This window comes from Montipora capricornis, chromosome 5 (genome assembly GCF_036669925.1).
Source record: "Montipora capricornis isolate CH-2021 chromosome 5, ASM3666992v2, whole genome shotgun sequence".
NCBI lineage: Eukaryota > Metazoa > Cnidaria > Anthozoa > Scleractinia > Acroporidae > Montipora > Montipora capricornis.
The window spans coordinates 2,893,416-2,909,893 of record NC_090887.1 but is presented as its reverse complement, the minus strand read 5'-3'; the positions used below and the strand labels follow the sequence as shown (position 1 = coordinate 2,909,893).

The 16,478-nt window shown below is 39.7% G+C and overlaps 2 protein-coding genes across 2 annotated transcripts in view; one reads left to right on the top strand and one right to left on the bottom strand.

Moving 5' to 3' along the window:
- LOC138049121 (uncharacterized) overlaps positions 1-4,236 on the bottom strand; it is a 50,306-nt gene extending 46,070 nt beyond the window's left edge. Inside the window, exon 1 of the mRNA XM_068895250.1 lies at positions 4,104-4,236. The gene's annotated coding sequence lies outside the window, so the exon portion shown is untranslated. The remainder of the gene's footprint in view (positions 1-4,103) is intronic.
- Positions 1-10,002, top strand: part of LOC138050148 (uncharacterized) — an 11,004-nt gene extending 1,002 nt beyond the window's left edge. Inside the window, exons 2-4 of the mRNA XM_068896611.1 lie at positions 4,121-4,199; positions 6,798-6,876; positions 9,838-10,002. Of these exons, the coding sequence (XP_068752712.1) occupies positions 4,121-4,199; positions 6,798-6,876; positions 9,838-10,002 (323 nt within the window). The remainder of the gene's footprint in view (positions 1-4,120; positions 4,200-6,797; positions 6,877-9,837) is intronic.
- The last annotated feature ends 6,476 nt before the right edge of the window (positions 10,003-16,478 follow it).

Sequence of the window (16,478 nt, the reverse complement as noted above, 5' to 3'; positions counted from 1 at the left end):
TCAAAAATCGAACAGTCATTCACATTTGAAAATATCGAAGTTGATATAAACTTAAAAGACGTCGTGCAATGCAGTAAATTCCTAAAATCGCGTGCTCACTTTGAAGTAACTATGGTTAATATGAAAGTGAAAATTCCCTATTCATATTAATGCCAATTCATTTTGTTTCAAAAAATATATAGAACAATTGGGATCCGAGAGAATTTATTGTGAAGTCTTTAAATTCAAGATTTTATCGTCTCTTGGAATAAGTTTTCGGTCAACTTTTTTAAAAGCCCCTCAAAAGGGAAACGGATTTCATTTGCCTTTGTGCCACCAAATTAAGACTTTTCTGTTGTAAACTATAATTTATTCATTGATTCAGAAGCGTCCATTTCCAAAGGTGACAATCAAGGCTGCGTGTGTGCATTTTTGTTACTACGGTAACAGGACCGAAACCTTTTGTTATAAACTCTCAACCGTCATAAAATAAAAGACTTGCACAATACCGTAATGCAATGCATTTTGGGGGGTTCTTTACATAAAAACAATACAAGTCAATTACTCTTGGGACTGTATCATGCTTCAGAGAACTGGATATCCATTGTTTTAATGCAAATAACAGTTCCGCGACTTTCGGAGCAAGGGGTCCCCAGCTCGATCCTCGGTGACTTCAACGTCTGTTTCCACTTTCCTCTGATCCGTGTAGGTATAGCTTTAAATATCCTTGAAAGGGGGGAGGGGGGGGGGGGGGGGTAAAAGGCGCACCGTCGGCTTCCATTGATACCAGTTTCGTAGCTGAAGGATCTACCGACGTTACATAAATTGACTTGACTTGACTTGAATGAATGCTCAATTCGCAATTTTGCGCAAGAAAGAGCTCCACGTCCCGGTCCATGACAGGAACGTATGAACAGACTTCTGGTGCGTGCAAAAAAATGGTCAACAAGAATCAAAACAACTAAAGAAACGCCCTTGAGGACTCCACAAAAACTTGTGAAAATCACGCCGTTATGCCATGAATTTTTTCAAAATCCTGTAAAAATCACAATTATGTCAATTCCATTGTCTGCGTTTCGATGCCACGAAGGTGTAAACCTCCAAATTAGCCAGTACTTGTTCCCTTGATCCCTTAATCATAGTTGTATGGGTGGTGCAACAGCAGTGGAAAATTCAGTTTAATTTTTACAATATCAAGAAAAATAGGTGTCTTTTAAATTTTAAAAAAATCTATCAGGAATAAAATCATCAAAAACCATGAACTAAGTCAGAAAAATACCTAGAACGTCGGTATTAATCCATATACATCCCGAGAGCCGTAGGCTCTCTTACTTACTTACTTCTCTCTTACTTGCATACATGAATAATAACGAATGCTCAAAACAATGTTACGAAACGCTAAGCAACAGCTAGAATACATAGAATAAGTCTAGAAAATAAATGCCAAAAGCTCGGCAGCAACTCACAAAGAAGGTAGCAATTAGAACTGAGGCCAGAAAAAACCTGCCCCTCCCCCCCTCTCCATAAAAAAAAAAAAAAAAACCTCATCAGGGGAAAGAAGAAGGGCTTGAAATCTGGGTAGGAACCAAGACCCAGCTACCAAAAATAAATAGCCAATAATATTAGGCTTCTCTCATTCCGAAAAAGTGGTAGTAAGCGGTGATGGCCTACAATGACAAGTCACATGCTATCTCCAACTTAAGGTGGCTCAAACCAGTTTCAAGAGACACTTTCAAGAGACCTTGTTATTCGAAGGATTGACATTACAACACTTTATCATGTAACGGCAATGTTGTGGTACCATGTGAAACATCAATTATTGCTGAACAAGATGCAGTCATTTTTGTGACTTAATAAGTTACCATGAAAACAGGAAAGCCTTGTAAAAACACCCTATACTTTGGCTTTAGTTACTCATATCTGAAAAACGAACTCGGTGACCCAATTTTTTATTGCACAAAAGTGATTAGCAGGCGAAGATGAAACTCCAAGTTTCCTTACATTTTCATTAGTTAAGGTGGCTCTCAATCCGCTCTTCATCTACTTTTATTCTGGCCCGCTGGTTACATTTCAGAAATAAACAATTGGGGTCACCGAGTTCGTTTTTGAGATATGAGCAGTCAAAGCCAAAATATGGGGTGTTTTTGCAGGGCTTTCCTGTTGCCACGGTAACCTTTTCCGTCACAAAAATGACGGATTTTTTTCAGCAACAATTGGTGTTTGACATGGTACCATAACATTGCTGTTAAGTGTTGTAGTGTTAATCCTAATAAGAACGTTTCTTTCAAGTGTTGAAAGTGGTTAGAGCCACCTTAAATACGGCCCAACGCCTACCCATTATACCATCGTACCGCTTACTACCCAGCCTTGCTGCTCCCGTGACGCAAAAATATTCAATTTCTGTCTAATTCTTAACCACTCAAACGCCAGAAACTCCATTCTTGGTGACGTAGCTCGCTTGCGTGCTCTGATTTTTTTGCATACAAAAAAACAAAAAATTCTTTGTTATGCATTATCAAAAAAAATTTCAGCTTTTCGTGGATGTTTCCAGTTCTACTATATAGCTTTTTTCTGTATGAGTAATAAGGCTAAGAATTTGACGGGGATTAAGAAAACTGGAGAAAGGCTGTCTCCGAAATATTGTTTGAGATATTGATTTAAGTGTGTCTTTTGGCAATGCGCATGTTCTACCATTACTATGGCAACTGCTGGGCCTCCCGGACATCCTTAAAAAAATTCCCTACAATAGCTTTATAAAGATGCATAGATTTTTCCCTTAATCTGTCACCAATGAACACTCGATTCTAATTGTGGTTAACTCACTCTTCGTCACAGTGACAGCAGAGCTGAAATTGTTTACCATAGAGCTTTTTGCAGATACGGCGGCCATTTGGATGTCTATTGTTTTAAATAGCTATAATGAGATGCCCAGGGGGCAAATATATATTATTTTGCCCCATGAGCATCCCATAATGTCTTTCGAAACAATAGAAATCAAAATGGCCGCCGTATCTGCAAAAAGGTCAATGGGTAGTTTTATTGGCATCCAGGTAGTGAAACCTTATTGTACTTAACTAAATAAAATTGCCTTTGCAGTTATTTCTCGTTTTTTGAACCAAAGATAACACTGCATTTACTGTACTCAAATTTTGAGCGAGTCCGTTGCGGCGTTATTCTTCGGGACCTTAAGATCGGAGGACGAGGACGACTACGAGTACGAAATTTCCGTACCGAGCATGCGCACGAGGTTTTGAGGCCGACTCGTATTCGTCCTCGTACTCCGATCTAAAGGTCCCTACTAGGGTCCCTCCGACGACGACAAGAACGAGTACGAGTTTTGACTGCCCGTTTTTAGCGAAAATACTAAGGAAATTTATAACCAGTACGCTTCATCTTACTATTTGTTAGCAGTATAGGTTGCTCATTTATTTTTATTGCTGGTAACTGAGCGTTTTTCCTCATCGAAAAATGCCAAAACTACTACCGTGTTGTTGAATTGTTTTGATTCGACAACATTTTTGCAAAACCTCGTCATGACTAAAATGACGATGGTATCACGTTTTTCCCGGCAAAATGACGCTGGTTTGCGCGCGCTTACTGTTGTCTTATGAGAAAATCTCGTACTCGTAGTCTTTTTCGTACTAGAATTTAAAGTTCTCTATTGTTTCAAGGGTGGTGTTTATTTCAAAATCTTATTTCTTAAATCACTGACGACAATTGCGGTAGATAACTTGTATATAAATATTATTTAAAACAGAAACAGTTTAAACTTACAGAGATCTACTGGCAATTCTTGGCTTGAACGGAACTGCAAATTGCGAAAATTCTGAAGAACGATCTTGATCCAAAGTATGGCCACTTCGAACTTAGAAACATCGTCATACAGGAAAATAAATTTCCAAACCCAGTTTAGATTACTGAGTTGTCAGGTGTACTGTTTTTTTTTTTCTTGCAATCCTCGAATAAACGCCGCGTTATTCTGATTGGGTGCGGGGTTTATTCGAGGGTAGCGTTTAATCGAATAAATACGGTAATTAGGGAATGTGAAGAAACAAGACGTAGCAAGAGCAAAAGTATGAAACGAACCACTCTTCCCCTCGATAAATCTTTCAGTGGATGATTACCTTTTTTTTTTTGACAGGTGCCTCCTGGTTAAACGTGGTGCTTATTGCTGCCAACACAGAAGTATCCGAGAATGCGCTCGTGACAAAATGCCAAAGGTACATCCATCTCATCCTCTTCAACGCTGTGTCATTCTTTGCGGCGACCACAGTAACCACCGCCCTATCGGGCCTTTTGTATGACGCTGGAAAGACGCTGGTGGCGGAATACACGCAGAGCGTTACCTTTTTAATGAGCATCTATCGAACAATGTTTTTGACCTTGGACAGTTTGTATTACGCATGGAAGCAACATACGGACTACGGACTTGCAATGTTTGGTGGTGACTTACGATCCGGGAATGCTATTGTTATAAAAATGTAAAATCCAAATAAGGGGATTTATGCCGGTCGTTAATATATAGGGTACCTGAATGCTTTCAAGAAGCAGTCTCGGCAGTCTCGGTGCTGCACTTCTGTCTTCAAAGTTATCAACCAGGCACATTCTTGCCAATTTGATTAAGGACGTTCTCAGTTCTGCAATCGGAGGGTTACCAACAGAATTTGAGAATTTGATAACCAAACAAACATGAATTTGGATGATCAAAGTTTTGAAACTTCACGGGTGTTAACGATGACGAGGGTTTTTTTTAAATTAATTAATCTACCTCATACGTACAAGTATTACAGAATGAAGTGGTGCACACTCTTGAGGAAGGGCAAAATTAGTTGCAGGTACCGCGGAGAGGGAGGGGTTCGGGGGCGAAACCCCCCCCCCCCCCCCCCACTTTTTTTCCTATGGTGTTGTTTTCTCCTAAACCTATCCCCTCCCCTCAAACTTCCGTGGCCCAAACCAAAACCTAGAGTCCTAATAATAACCATAGTTTATGAACTTATTGCGTGCAGCTTAATTGGTATCCGTTTGAAGCCCCCCTGTGGAAAAAGAGCTAACATAAGAATAATCAGCTGCGTATTACAACTGTAATCGCTTTAGAAGAAACCAACCAAAGAAATGAAGAACATATACAAAACGACAATAAAAACAAAATATTTGCTTGCAAATAGAAATTATTCGACCTTCTTAAAAACCACCAGGTACGCCGGCGACACTCAGTTGTACGTCGCATTCAAGCCAGACGACAACGTAAAACAAAACATTGCGGTTACGAACATGCAGAATGCCATCGATGCTATCAAGAAATTGATGGTTGCTTATAAGCTCAAGCTTAACGACGCAAAATCAGAGTTCACCATCATCAGTGCAAGACAACAACTGGCAAAATCAATGTTGATAATTTGCGAATAGGTGATGCCCTACTCAAACCACGTAACTTAAGGTGTTGGCTAGATCCGCAACTAAGTTACACATAGTTAACTGAATAGAGGGTAATGTGAAGTGCTAGATTTCTATCCCATATGAACCATGTGAGCGTTAGCCCTACTGATGGAAATGGGCCCACACAAGGACAGAGAAAAACTCTGACCAGGGTGGGAAATGAACCCACGACCTTCGGGTTAGATCTCCGCCGCTCTACCGACTGAGCTACACATAGAGCGAGTTTCAATCGAGTGTCGTAAAACCAAAACCAAAGTGATTACTTCGGCCAATCAGAAAGGACCGACACAATCCAGTAAACCAATAAAAACTCGAAGCAATTACACGTAGCCGACATAAAGCGCGGGAAAATGTGCACGCGAGAGCCACGACGGTTTTGGTTTCACTTGTGCACTTGACTGGTTGAAAAAGTTGCGCGAGAACTTTGAACCAATCACTGCATGAGTGGAATAAAGCAAAACAAAAGCAATTCACGTATTACTCTCGACACTCAGTTGAAAACCGCTCTATCAACAAAGTCTGTCAAACTGCTTTTTACTATCTACACAACATAAGGAAAATCAGACGTTTCCTGGATGAAGAAAGCACAGACTCTAATCAACGCATTGCTTACAAGTCGTTTAGACTACAATAACTTTAATAGCCTTTATTAATCCACCTTCAGAAGCTATAAAGGGTGCAAAAAACTACAGCAAGACTTATTTGTAATATTCCAAGATTTGAATATATCACACCAACATTAATACGATTACACTGGCTTCCTGTAAAATCTAGAATTGAATTTAAGATATTATTAATTACAATTAAAGTTATTCATGGATTATGTATTAGTACTGATCACCATTAGAACTCCATCAAGATATAATTTGAGATCAAAGGATGAGAGAGTACTTGTACCTCCAAAAACAAAAACACTTAAAACATTGGGTGACCGCGCATTTGAAGGAGCAGCACCTAAACTATGGAACTCGCTTACGAATGAAATACGCAATGCTAAGACAGTAGAAAATGTCAAGAAATTACTTAAGACCCATTTATTTAAATACACCTTTTGTCAGAAGTTTTACATATACATTTTTTTCGTCATCATGGTATTTTTCCTAATGTAAAGAATTTAATGCACTTTATTTGTATATTTTCAGTCTTATTCTAGTTATTGCAAAGCGCGTGTGAGCATCTATATATGAAAAATGCGCAATATAAGTAATATAGATGTAAAGTTGTAAGTTGGCGTTTATTCGAGGGCGGCGTTTAATCGAATAAAATGCGGTAATTGGGGAATGTGTAGAAACAAGAAGCAGCAAGAGCAAAAGTATGAAATGAACCATTCCTCCCTTCGAGATAAATCTTTCAGTTGATGATCATCATTCTTCTTTTGACAGGTGCCTCCTGGTTAAACGTGGTACTTATTCCTATCAACACAGAAGTATCCGAGAATGGGCTCGTGACAAAATGCCAAAGGTACATCCATCTCATCCTCTTTCAACGCTGTGTCAGTCTTTGCAGCGACCACAGCAACCAACGCCTTATCGGGCGTTTTGTATGACCCAGCGTTACATTTTTAATGAGCGTGTATCGAACAAAGTTTTTGACCCTCGACAGTTTGTATTTGTTTTTTTTTTATTTATTTATACACTTTCACCACAACTGTGGTGGGGGTCGCACAACAGAGCGAAACTCCAAATTAAGTGCTCCCTTTTTACCCTCCCAACCTTGATATACCACAGAAGACAGACCACAACACCGGGAACTACATTCACTACGTGTACGTATTACGTGTGGATCGAAGATACGGACTATGAACTTGCGATATTTGCATATTTGCTAATACGAGTGGATATGTGAACTTGGCGGATCGACGAGAAAATGTCTCGTCGCATTCACTTTCAACACACATAGCACAGCTTCTTCTTCCCTCTCACACACGGAAATAATTTTTTTTATGGTTTAATGAACATTATAGCATCAAAGAGGAGAGATCATTTTGACCATAGTTAGTAGAGGGGAATGGATTCCCCTGTACTAACTATGTTTTGAGTAACAAGTTATTCGACGATACCCAAATAAGGAAGTATTATACTTTCGTTGTTATTAATAACCATGTATATCTATTCCAATGGGTAGCGCAATGTCTAAATGGTAGCTAGAGGAGCGGACCAGTACGGCAAGCAACTGTAAGGCTATTCCTTCTAATTTTGATGTTTTTAAACAATGGCATCACAGGAATGCAAAATATTCAAATTAACCAGGCTTGAATCACAAAGCGGCTTTTCTTATAATGCGATAATGCGAAAAATTTAGTATAACAGAACCACTTGTGAGAAACAAATAACCGCAATTAATTTCGGTCGTCGAATATTTGCCTTTAAGCTTGAATCACAAAGTGGCTTTTCTTATAATGACTCTAGAATGCAAATATAACAGAACCAATTATGACGAACAAAAAACCGAAATTAACTGTGGTCGAATATTTGGCTTAAAGTTATCTTGGGGCTTTTTTACTATTGTTATTTATAGACACTATTTCAAACAAATTAGTTTACCAGCATTTAAAGCGGTTTTCAATTGAGTGTCGTAAAACAAATACCAAAGTTGTAATTACTTCGACCAATCACAGCAGGTGCAAATAGCGCATACAATGAAAACAATCAAAATTCGTAGCATTGCTCAACGCGCGGGAAAAAATCATACGTGAAAGTCGCGCTTGGTCTTGGTTTGCCTTTTCATTGGTTGATAAACTGGCGCGCTCGATAGTCATTTCAAAACTGCTCTATCTTACGGCACGAAACGGTTACCAGTACGGCTAAAACAGTTCCAAGATCCCTAAAATATTGCGTTTTACAATGTTACTGGAAACAGATGGCCAGAAAAAAACTAGTCAGTTTAATCCTTACACTTATAGCTTTTACTCTGTCTAACGCCAGACGATCTTACTGGTCAATGGGGGGCCCCCCTCGGGGCTGCAATGCTTAAAATCGTCCAGATCAGATTCAGGGATAGTTTGTTGAGGGCGCAGGAGCCCGTTTCTCAAAAGTCCCGAAACTTTACGGGACGTTTTCGGGTGTCACAAATCCCTTTGTATCTCAAGAACGGAGAGGATTTCATTCGTCAAACTTCACAGTTATTTTCCTTTTTGTTGCCTTGAAAACATGTTAAAAGATCGGCTTTCTAAAACAAGCGGTTGGCAAATTTCACAAATGGCTTTTCGGGCCCGAATAGTTTTCGGGACTTTCGAGAAACGGGCCCCAGGTCAATTTGTTGGGCTCATGTGTTCCCTTGAAAACGCGAGAAGTGACCCTTGTACTTATCTGGACAGTTTCACATGACGGGATCCGAACCCATGACCTCCGCGATGACGGTGCAATGCTCTTTCACGTCAATTGGCTGGGCTCGTGTGCCGATTCCCGTGAAACGACTCGATGATAAAAATACACGTGAGTGCGGGTTATATTTGAACAAATTTACGTCGAATTCTTGAAAACAAGAACAATTCAAAAGCATTATAAAAGGCTTACTTCAAACAGATGGCCAGATGGACAGATACTAGATTAAATTTAGAAGAGATTTAATTCTCTCTGGCTAAAGATTATACTAAGCTCTTTTCAAGGGATTATCGCTTTGAAATTTCGTTATGTTGTTGTTTTCAGCGATTAAAATATTCTTGCTGAAAAACGATCTCTTTGGCAAACGGTGATGTTAAGAACACAACTTTCTCTACAAGGATTAGTCATGATGCGCCATTCTTAATATTACCACGAAATGGCCTTTCTTTTAACAACTGGCCACAGAAACAGTGAACCAACGAAAAGTCACAAAGCACATCATTGATGTTCTTCGCCGTGAGAGACAGATTAAGGACCTTTAGATTCTGGGACGAGAACGAGAACGAGTACGAGATTTGACTCGTATTTAGCGAAAATACTTCGATTTATCACCCGGACGATTAATCTTACTCTTTTTGTTAGCAATGTAGGTTGATCAGTCATTCGTATTGCTGTAAACTTAGCCTTTTTGCTGATCGAAAAATGACAAAACTGCTACCGTGTTTTTGGCTTGTTTTGACACGACGACATTTTTGCAAAACCTAAAAAGACGACGGCATCACGTTTTTCCCGCCAAAATGACGCTGGTTTACGCGCGCTCACTGTTGTTCTATGAGAAAATCTCGTACCTGTAGTCGTCCTCGTCCTAGAATCTAAAGCTCTCTATTGTCAGGCTGGGGACGACAGAAGTGGAGAAAGTAGCTCGAGCTATTTTTCTTAATGAAATATCTCTGGATAATGACCAAGGTCTGATGACAAGTCATCGATCTCTTTGAATAATAAAAGCAGAAATTTGACATAAACAAACATGGCCTTTGTTATCTTTCTGATATGTTTACTTGCCTCCATGGCCTCCAAAACGATATATTTTTTTCAGCAGGAAATATCTCTGGATAGTGACCAAGGCCTGATGACAAGTCATCGATCTCTTTGCAACATACATCGGAGGAATTTGACATACACAAACACAGCCTTTCTTACCAGTCTTTCTGATACGTTTACTTGCGTTCACCATGGCATCCAAAACGATATTTTTCAGCAGTAAATATCTATGCTTAATGATATCGACTAGGAATGAAATTGATCCTTTGAAAGCATTGAATTACAAGATTTGGCATAACAGTCGGGGCCTTCCCAAGGTTTGGAGTTTTGTTGGCGACTGTGTTACTTTCTTCATTAGGGAACCGTTTATTTCCTTCTGTTATGTTTTCTAAAATTCAAACAAACAAGGCACAACTTAAGAACTGCGCAAGGAAGTATCGAGCAACCATCGAACACAGTGATTGCCTTGTCTTACTAGTACTCTGGCACATGTGTCGAACGCACCAATTCTTACGCCGAAACAATTTCCTACCAACTTAGTATACTCGGATCTCAGTGGAATGAAAGGAGACCAGACATCTCTAAAACCCCTGCAAGGGCAGCAATGAACGGCAGCTCCTAAAGATTAAGTTTCACGATTAATCCCCGTTAAGCTAACTTTCACACGCTTTCAAGTTTGGATTAAAATACGTTGTACCCCACTCACACTCACAACCACAACGCTTACACAATGGCAGGAAAAGTACACAGGTGAGCATTTTTAGATGAGTTTACAACAGAAACCAACTAACAACTTCTCCTCGACATATTAGGATTACCACACTTTGCGCACACAGACTCATATCCATATACTCTGTGTGCACAAACAGACTTCTCTAAAGTGCACCAACAGCAGGGTGAACATCCCGTTTCGGATTAAAATGCTATATTTGCACATAAACGAAAAAGTCGTGTCTACAAAGCCTTATACGTATGTAGCAAACATGCAAGGTAGTTTTAGTAAACAAGGAAAAAATCCACCGACCATTTTAGGTTCTTAAACACTGCTAAAGGGACTGCACTCCTCGACGGCTTCAAAAATACATTAATAATTCATGAGGAAACAGCCTATCAGGTCATCGATAAAACGTCACGTGCATGGGCTTTAAAGTCCTCATTCGGATTCGTTTTTTGAGTCGTACTTATAAGGAATAGCTATTTTTTGTATGATAATGTTCTCGTCCTTTGTTTGGACTCCAGATGGACACGCTTCTGTGGAATCTTTGTGAAGCTGTTCAATAAACTCGCAGGTCCTGTTTTACCGGGTCTAAAACTACTCGGCTTCGCCTCATGGTTTAAAACCCGATAAGACGCTCCTGCGCGTTTATTAAATAGTACATAATTTGGTCAAACAAAGTTGGTATCGAGTTGATACATACGCAGCAACAGTAGAAAGGTTATCTACAACGTTGATAAACTGCCAGAATTAGCGCTTATTCTCTGGTATCGAAGACGAGACAGAATAACAAACACGACAGTAGCTTATATTTAAACTTCAGTTGACTCATGGCTGCCTACTCTCTGTTAAAAGCAGGTCATGGTCATGCCCATATATGGGCAATCTAAATATAACAAACACTACAGATTCAATGTGTCTTTTATAGATACTCTTGAAGAAACATAACTATTTTTAGCTGAGTATAAAAGGGTTAAATTCACCGACAACTTCAGTCTTTTAATCACCAAGATTAAGAGGCGCTACTTCTAAACGTCTACGAGATTAATCTTTTTTTCAGAAGCTGGCGTGGTGTTTTCATGACCTCGCGACCAAAAGGCTTTTAAATCGTTATCCCCAATTAGCGGACTTCTTTTCTGGCCAACAAAATTAATCCAGACTTATCAATGGACAGCAACGGTAAGAACTGTTTTCAGGACAAGCAAATGAAAAACCTTCACCGACAGATATGGTCTCTCCATCGCCGTTAACGAGACGCCACTTTTCAACCTCTTTGAATCAACCGACACACCCTATACACATCACCTCGATCTAAAGAGCAATAAATCAGAGTAATCTTAGCAGGGTGGAAGAACGAGGGTAACCACAAAGAATTGTAGCCCCATAAAGGGAGGTTGGTTCTTAACGAGGTCTTTAGATAAACAAACTTTGTCCAAGTTTTTGCACGGGCGCAGGCAAAACACAAGATCAGTTTTTTTAAAGGAAACTCAAAGAAGAATATAATAAAGACGATTTTAGTCTCTTAAACACTGTCATTTCCTTAACCTCTTTGGATTAGCACTGTTTATTTGACAGGATATTTTTGTCTCTCCTCTCAATTTTGCTACAACACTAGAGCTAACGTCTAGCCGGAGTGCAATTCATTTACCAACACAATTGGGTGTCTTGAATACGACTCTACGAAAAGTTATCAAAGTCCTTAAAGTGATAGGAGACAATTATTTATCTGTTTATGGGACAATTGAAGGAAATTTATATCCACTGCTGATTTCTACAATGGTAAAATTCACTGCCTTAATTAATCACCGTTAAAGAGGCGCTTCTTTCTAAGTTTTAAGGATTAAAGGGATTTGTCCAACTCATGCGAGAGTAATTTCCTCTTCTTTTACAAGTTGGCGCACTAAAGATTCAGCTTCCGTTTTTTTTTTAATAGTTCCTTTGCTACAAAAATATTCAAACCGTAAATCGCTGGTATGTGAAAACTCCCTTGAGACCAAAGCTCTCAAAAATCTGAGCCCAATGCACGAACAATTTTATCAAACAGTGATGTCATACCGAAGGAACAGTAATTAAAATGAGACATTAATTATAAATGAATTGTAAAGGAAACGTTGTGGTACAGCAACGCCATCAACAACCAGTGACAGCTTGACATTAAGGACGGTGCCTACTAATTAACAATATTTTTGCCCCGGTGTGTGATTATGCAGGAAATGTAGATCTTCACAAGTGTTATTAAAATCCAAAAAGAAAAGTGGGGGTAACCACGCATTTTTCAAAGATAATTCATGAATAATATTTGTAAAAAGCTTTAAAATACAAAGCAATGTATGGCGTTCTTTCTCAAATTGAAGCTTAATTATCTCTGAAAAATGCATGGTTACCCCTAATTTTCTTTTTGGATACCAAGAGTACTTACTAAGATCTACTTTCTCCGGATAGTTCTAAACCGCGCAAAAATATCCCTGTATTAGGAAGCATCACCGATAGGAAATCCGAGTATCTCAAGATGCACAGAACGTATGCGCAATAACAACAGTAGGCATCGTCCTTAATTGGGTTTTTGGGAGAGACTCAGTACCTTAGGGTAATTCCCTTGAAAATGACGTACTATCCAGATTTTTTCAAACTTGGCACAATTGATATTCATACACAGGACATTTAAAAAATGCAATAAAAAGATGCTTGTTTTTACGCTGTATGCCCTTCATTCTAAGTGCTTTTTACCGAATTACCCGGGAAGCGTTCGAAACTAGATCGACCAGAAAAATTGTTGTCATGTAGCAAAAGCTACTGAGTATTACTGAAAACTTGAACTTTTTCGTTTGTCCGGGCTATAATCTTTAAGTAAAGTGATTTCAAAGTGCTCAATCTTGCAAAGAAATGTAAGCAAATTGGACCGCTACAGTCATCACCTTGCACTCAAGTGTCTGGCTCCAAATGCAGTTTCACGTCATTTATATGTAATTAATACAACTTCTACTATCCAATTTTTTTTCTCCTTAAAATGTTTCCCGTGTACCTATTACGAGTAAATAAAACCATTAAAAATGGGGGGATACCGTGCTCGTTTCTTCGAAACATGGCAAAGGGATAATTTCGGCTTCAAAATGATCATTTACCGAGAAACGACTGGGGCGAGTTCCAAAACAACACCTTCTTAACCGAGAAGAGTTATTATGATTGCTCTTAAAAGCTCTTGAACAGCAAAAGCAGCCTTCATTGCCTCTCTTCAGATGGCCGGGGTGAAACGCCGCCATCTCCTAGTCGCAATGTTATGCGCAGTATGAGATGCGCGGTGCAAAACAAGGGAATCACCTCAAGTTAAGTTCTTTATAAGTACGAGTTCCACAACGGTGGATCGCTGCTCCTACAGCTACTGCTACTAGTACAATGTCTGCCGCTGTTGCTACTACTGCTACTACTAGTACTGGTGCTGCTGCCACAACCACCACCACTGCTACCACTTGTACTTGTGATGCTGCAACTGCACAGCTGCTATTCCAACTGTTACTACTCTACTGACTTCGCCCTTACTAGATACTGAAGGCCAGACGCCGGAGAAGTTTCAAAGCCGGACAGTGAGGTGTAGCCAACACACCAGATAGGTCACCGCGTCGCATATATTCTCACAACAAAAACCACCTAAGAATTTGACTATTTTTATCTCGACAACGTTCGCCCCACAACCCGTGGGGAAGGAACAAAATATCAAAAACATTATTACCGATTACGATCCTCGGAGAAGTCTCCAATCTCTCGGTTCACCCTGCCCAACTACGCTATTAGGGAGCTTAAGCAACGACAACGGCGACGGCAACGAGAACGTCACAAATTTGCATATTTGGTAGGCAAAAACAATAGCTTTGCACGCCCTGCACGTGTGTTTTTCACATTTGTCCATTTCTTTGCCGTCGTCAGCAAAACTACAACGTGAAACAGCCAAATTTGAGGTTTTATGGACAACGTCATTACTTGAGGATAAATTTTCATTTTCTGCCCTAAATTGAGCGCCGTTCCTACCAGCGTCATTTTTGAGGAACTACCACACCCCTGTCATATTAAAAAAGTTGAAATAGTAACGAAGCGATTACAATAACGCGAATTTATATTTTGAGATGACGTTCTCGTTGCCGTCGCCGTTGTCGTTGCTTAAGCTCCCTATTATTGTGCAACTAGCCGGCCAACATATAGGCAAGTTCATTTGCAAAATTCATGAGATGGAAGCGAGACCAGAGATTTTCTCTTTCTTATATAAAGTTCTTCGTCACGAAAAGGTGGCTTGACCAAGTCAGCCGATAATAAGATCAAGCTGCACTTGAATTGACAAGACTGCCATGTAGGCAAAAATTGCTCACTTGTTCAATACGTTTTCCTCAAATAACGACCACATATTTTGGCCAAAGGAAAACAAAAGAAAGAAGCTACAAAGTGAAGCAATCAATAAGTGAATGAAGTTCAAAATAATGCAAATGAAAAGGTATCTCATTGTCTACTCGGATCAAGCGACAGGGGGCCACTGACATTGACCGCCGTTTTACAAAGTAAGATAACATTTTCATCGAAAGCAAGTGGTTTTCCGTAACGGTCCCTCTCGATCGGTAATGTAGACGGAACGCGCAAATGAATCGAAAGATGTCAAAGATTTACAAACGAAAGAGCCTTCTCATGGGCCGGGTTGTTCGAAAGCCGATTAACTTAATCTAGGATTAGCATAAACTTTGGTAAAATGTTTTCAACTTTTAAGTGCATCTTTCTTTTGATTATTTTTGGTTTTCAAGATTGACTTCCTCTCATGTAAAGTTTTGCCAAATATCAGCGTTGTACAACATTTGGGAGTAGAGAAATAAACTCCTTGGTAATTTTTAAATCTGGGATTAGCGTTAATCGGCTTTTGAACAACCGGGCCCTGAACATTAAAGATATTTTGGTAGAATGCAAGGGCGTAGAAAGGGGGCGGGGGTCCTGGGGTGCCCGTGACCCACCCCTTTGTAAACCTTTTTTAAGCAAACAACCTACTATATTCAGGTGGCGAAAACGCCACAATCTGGCGAGGAACCTGTTTGACACAATGTTAAACCCCCACCCCTCTCCCCTGGAATGTGGAACGTTTCTTCCAAAACTACGAAATTGGAATTTCACTGACTATGCAATTTTTGCCATAGCTCTCGGAAGAGATTACAGAGTTTCAGTGCCACAATCCCTAAGGATTTAATCCGATTCGTGAGGATTTGTTATTTATTGTTTGTTATGGAGATCTTGACCAATTTTGCAGACATTATTACTGATACTTTTTGCTTACAAAAAACAGGGTGATTTAATTTAATTTGGTGCATTTGACGAAAATAGAATGGAATTCTATTCTGTACTCTTTCAAGCACACTTTTAGAGCAGAAACATATACGCAGATTCAAACCACACCTTTTAAAGCAAAGTTTACCCAAGACGAAATGCGCTGCTATTTTTTATTCAAGAGTCTAAGTGCGGACACGGATTAGTGACAGATTTCTTCGGTGAACTCCAGCTCTTTTGTCAAGAGTGCTGGAATTCCTTTGTCTGATATCAAGACCAGTAAAAGCAGGCACCGCCTTTGCAAGTGATATCTCAGTTGATTCCAAAGTGCTTCATTCAATTAAGTCTGAACGAGCGGATCATCCCCAATAAGTATGCCAAGTTACTGAAATTTCACTCCGCAAAATAACGAGAAACAGAGTGAAAAAATAAACATACCACGCAAAGTATCCTTAGCGGAGGAAACTTGAAAGCAGGTGTTTTCTAGCGATGATGGCAACCGGAAGTGCGGCGAATGGCCTTAGCTATCTGATGGTTGCACACTGGGACGATCTGCACGAAATCATTGCGAAACCACCAAGTACGAATATGACAAGCTAGACTTCGGTGGCCATTAATAGGCCCAAATACCCCTTCTCTCGGTCGAGACCGACATCCGTATCTTCTCCAGCTAATAGTGGGAAACAACAGGC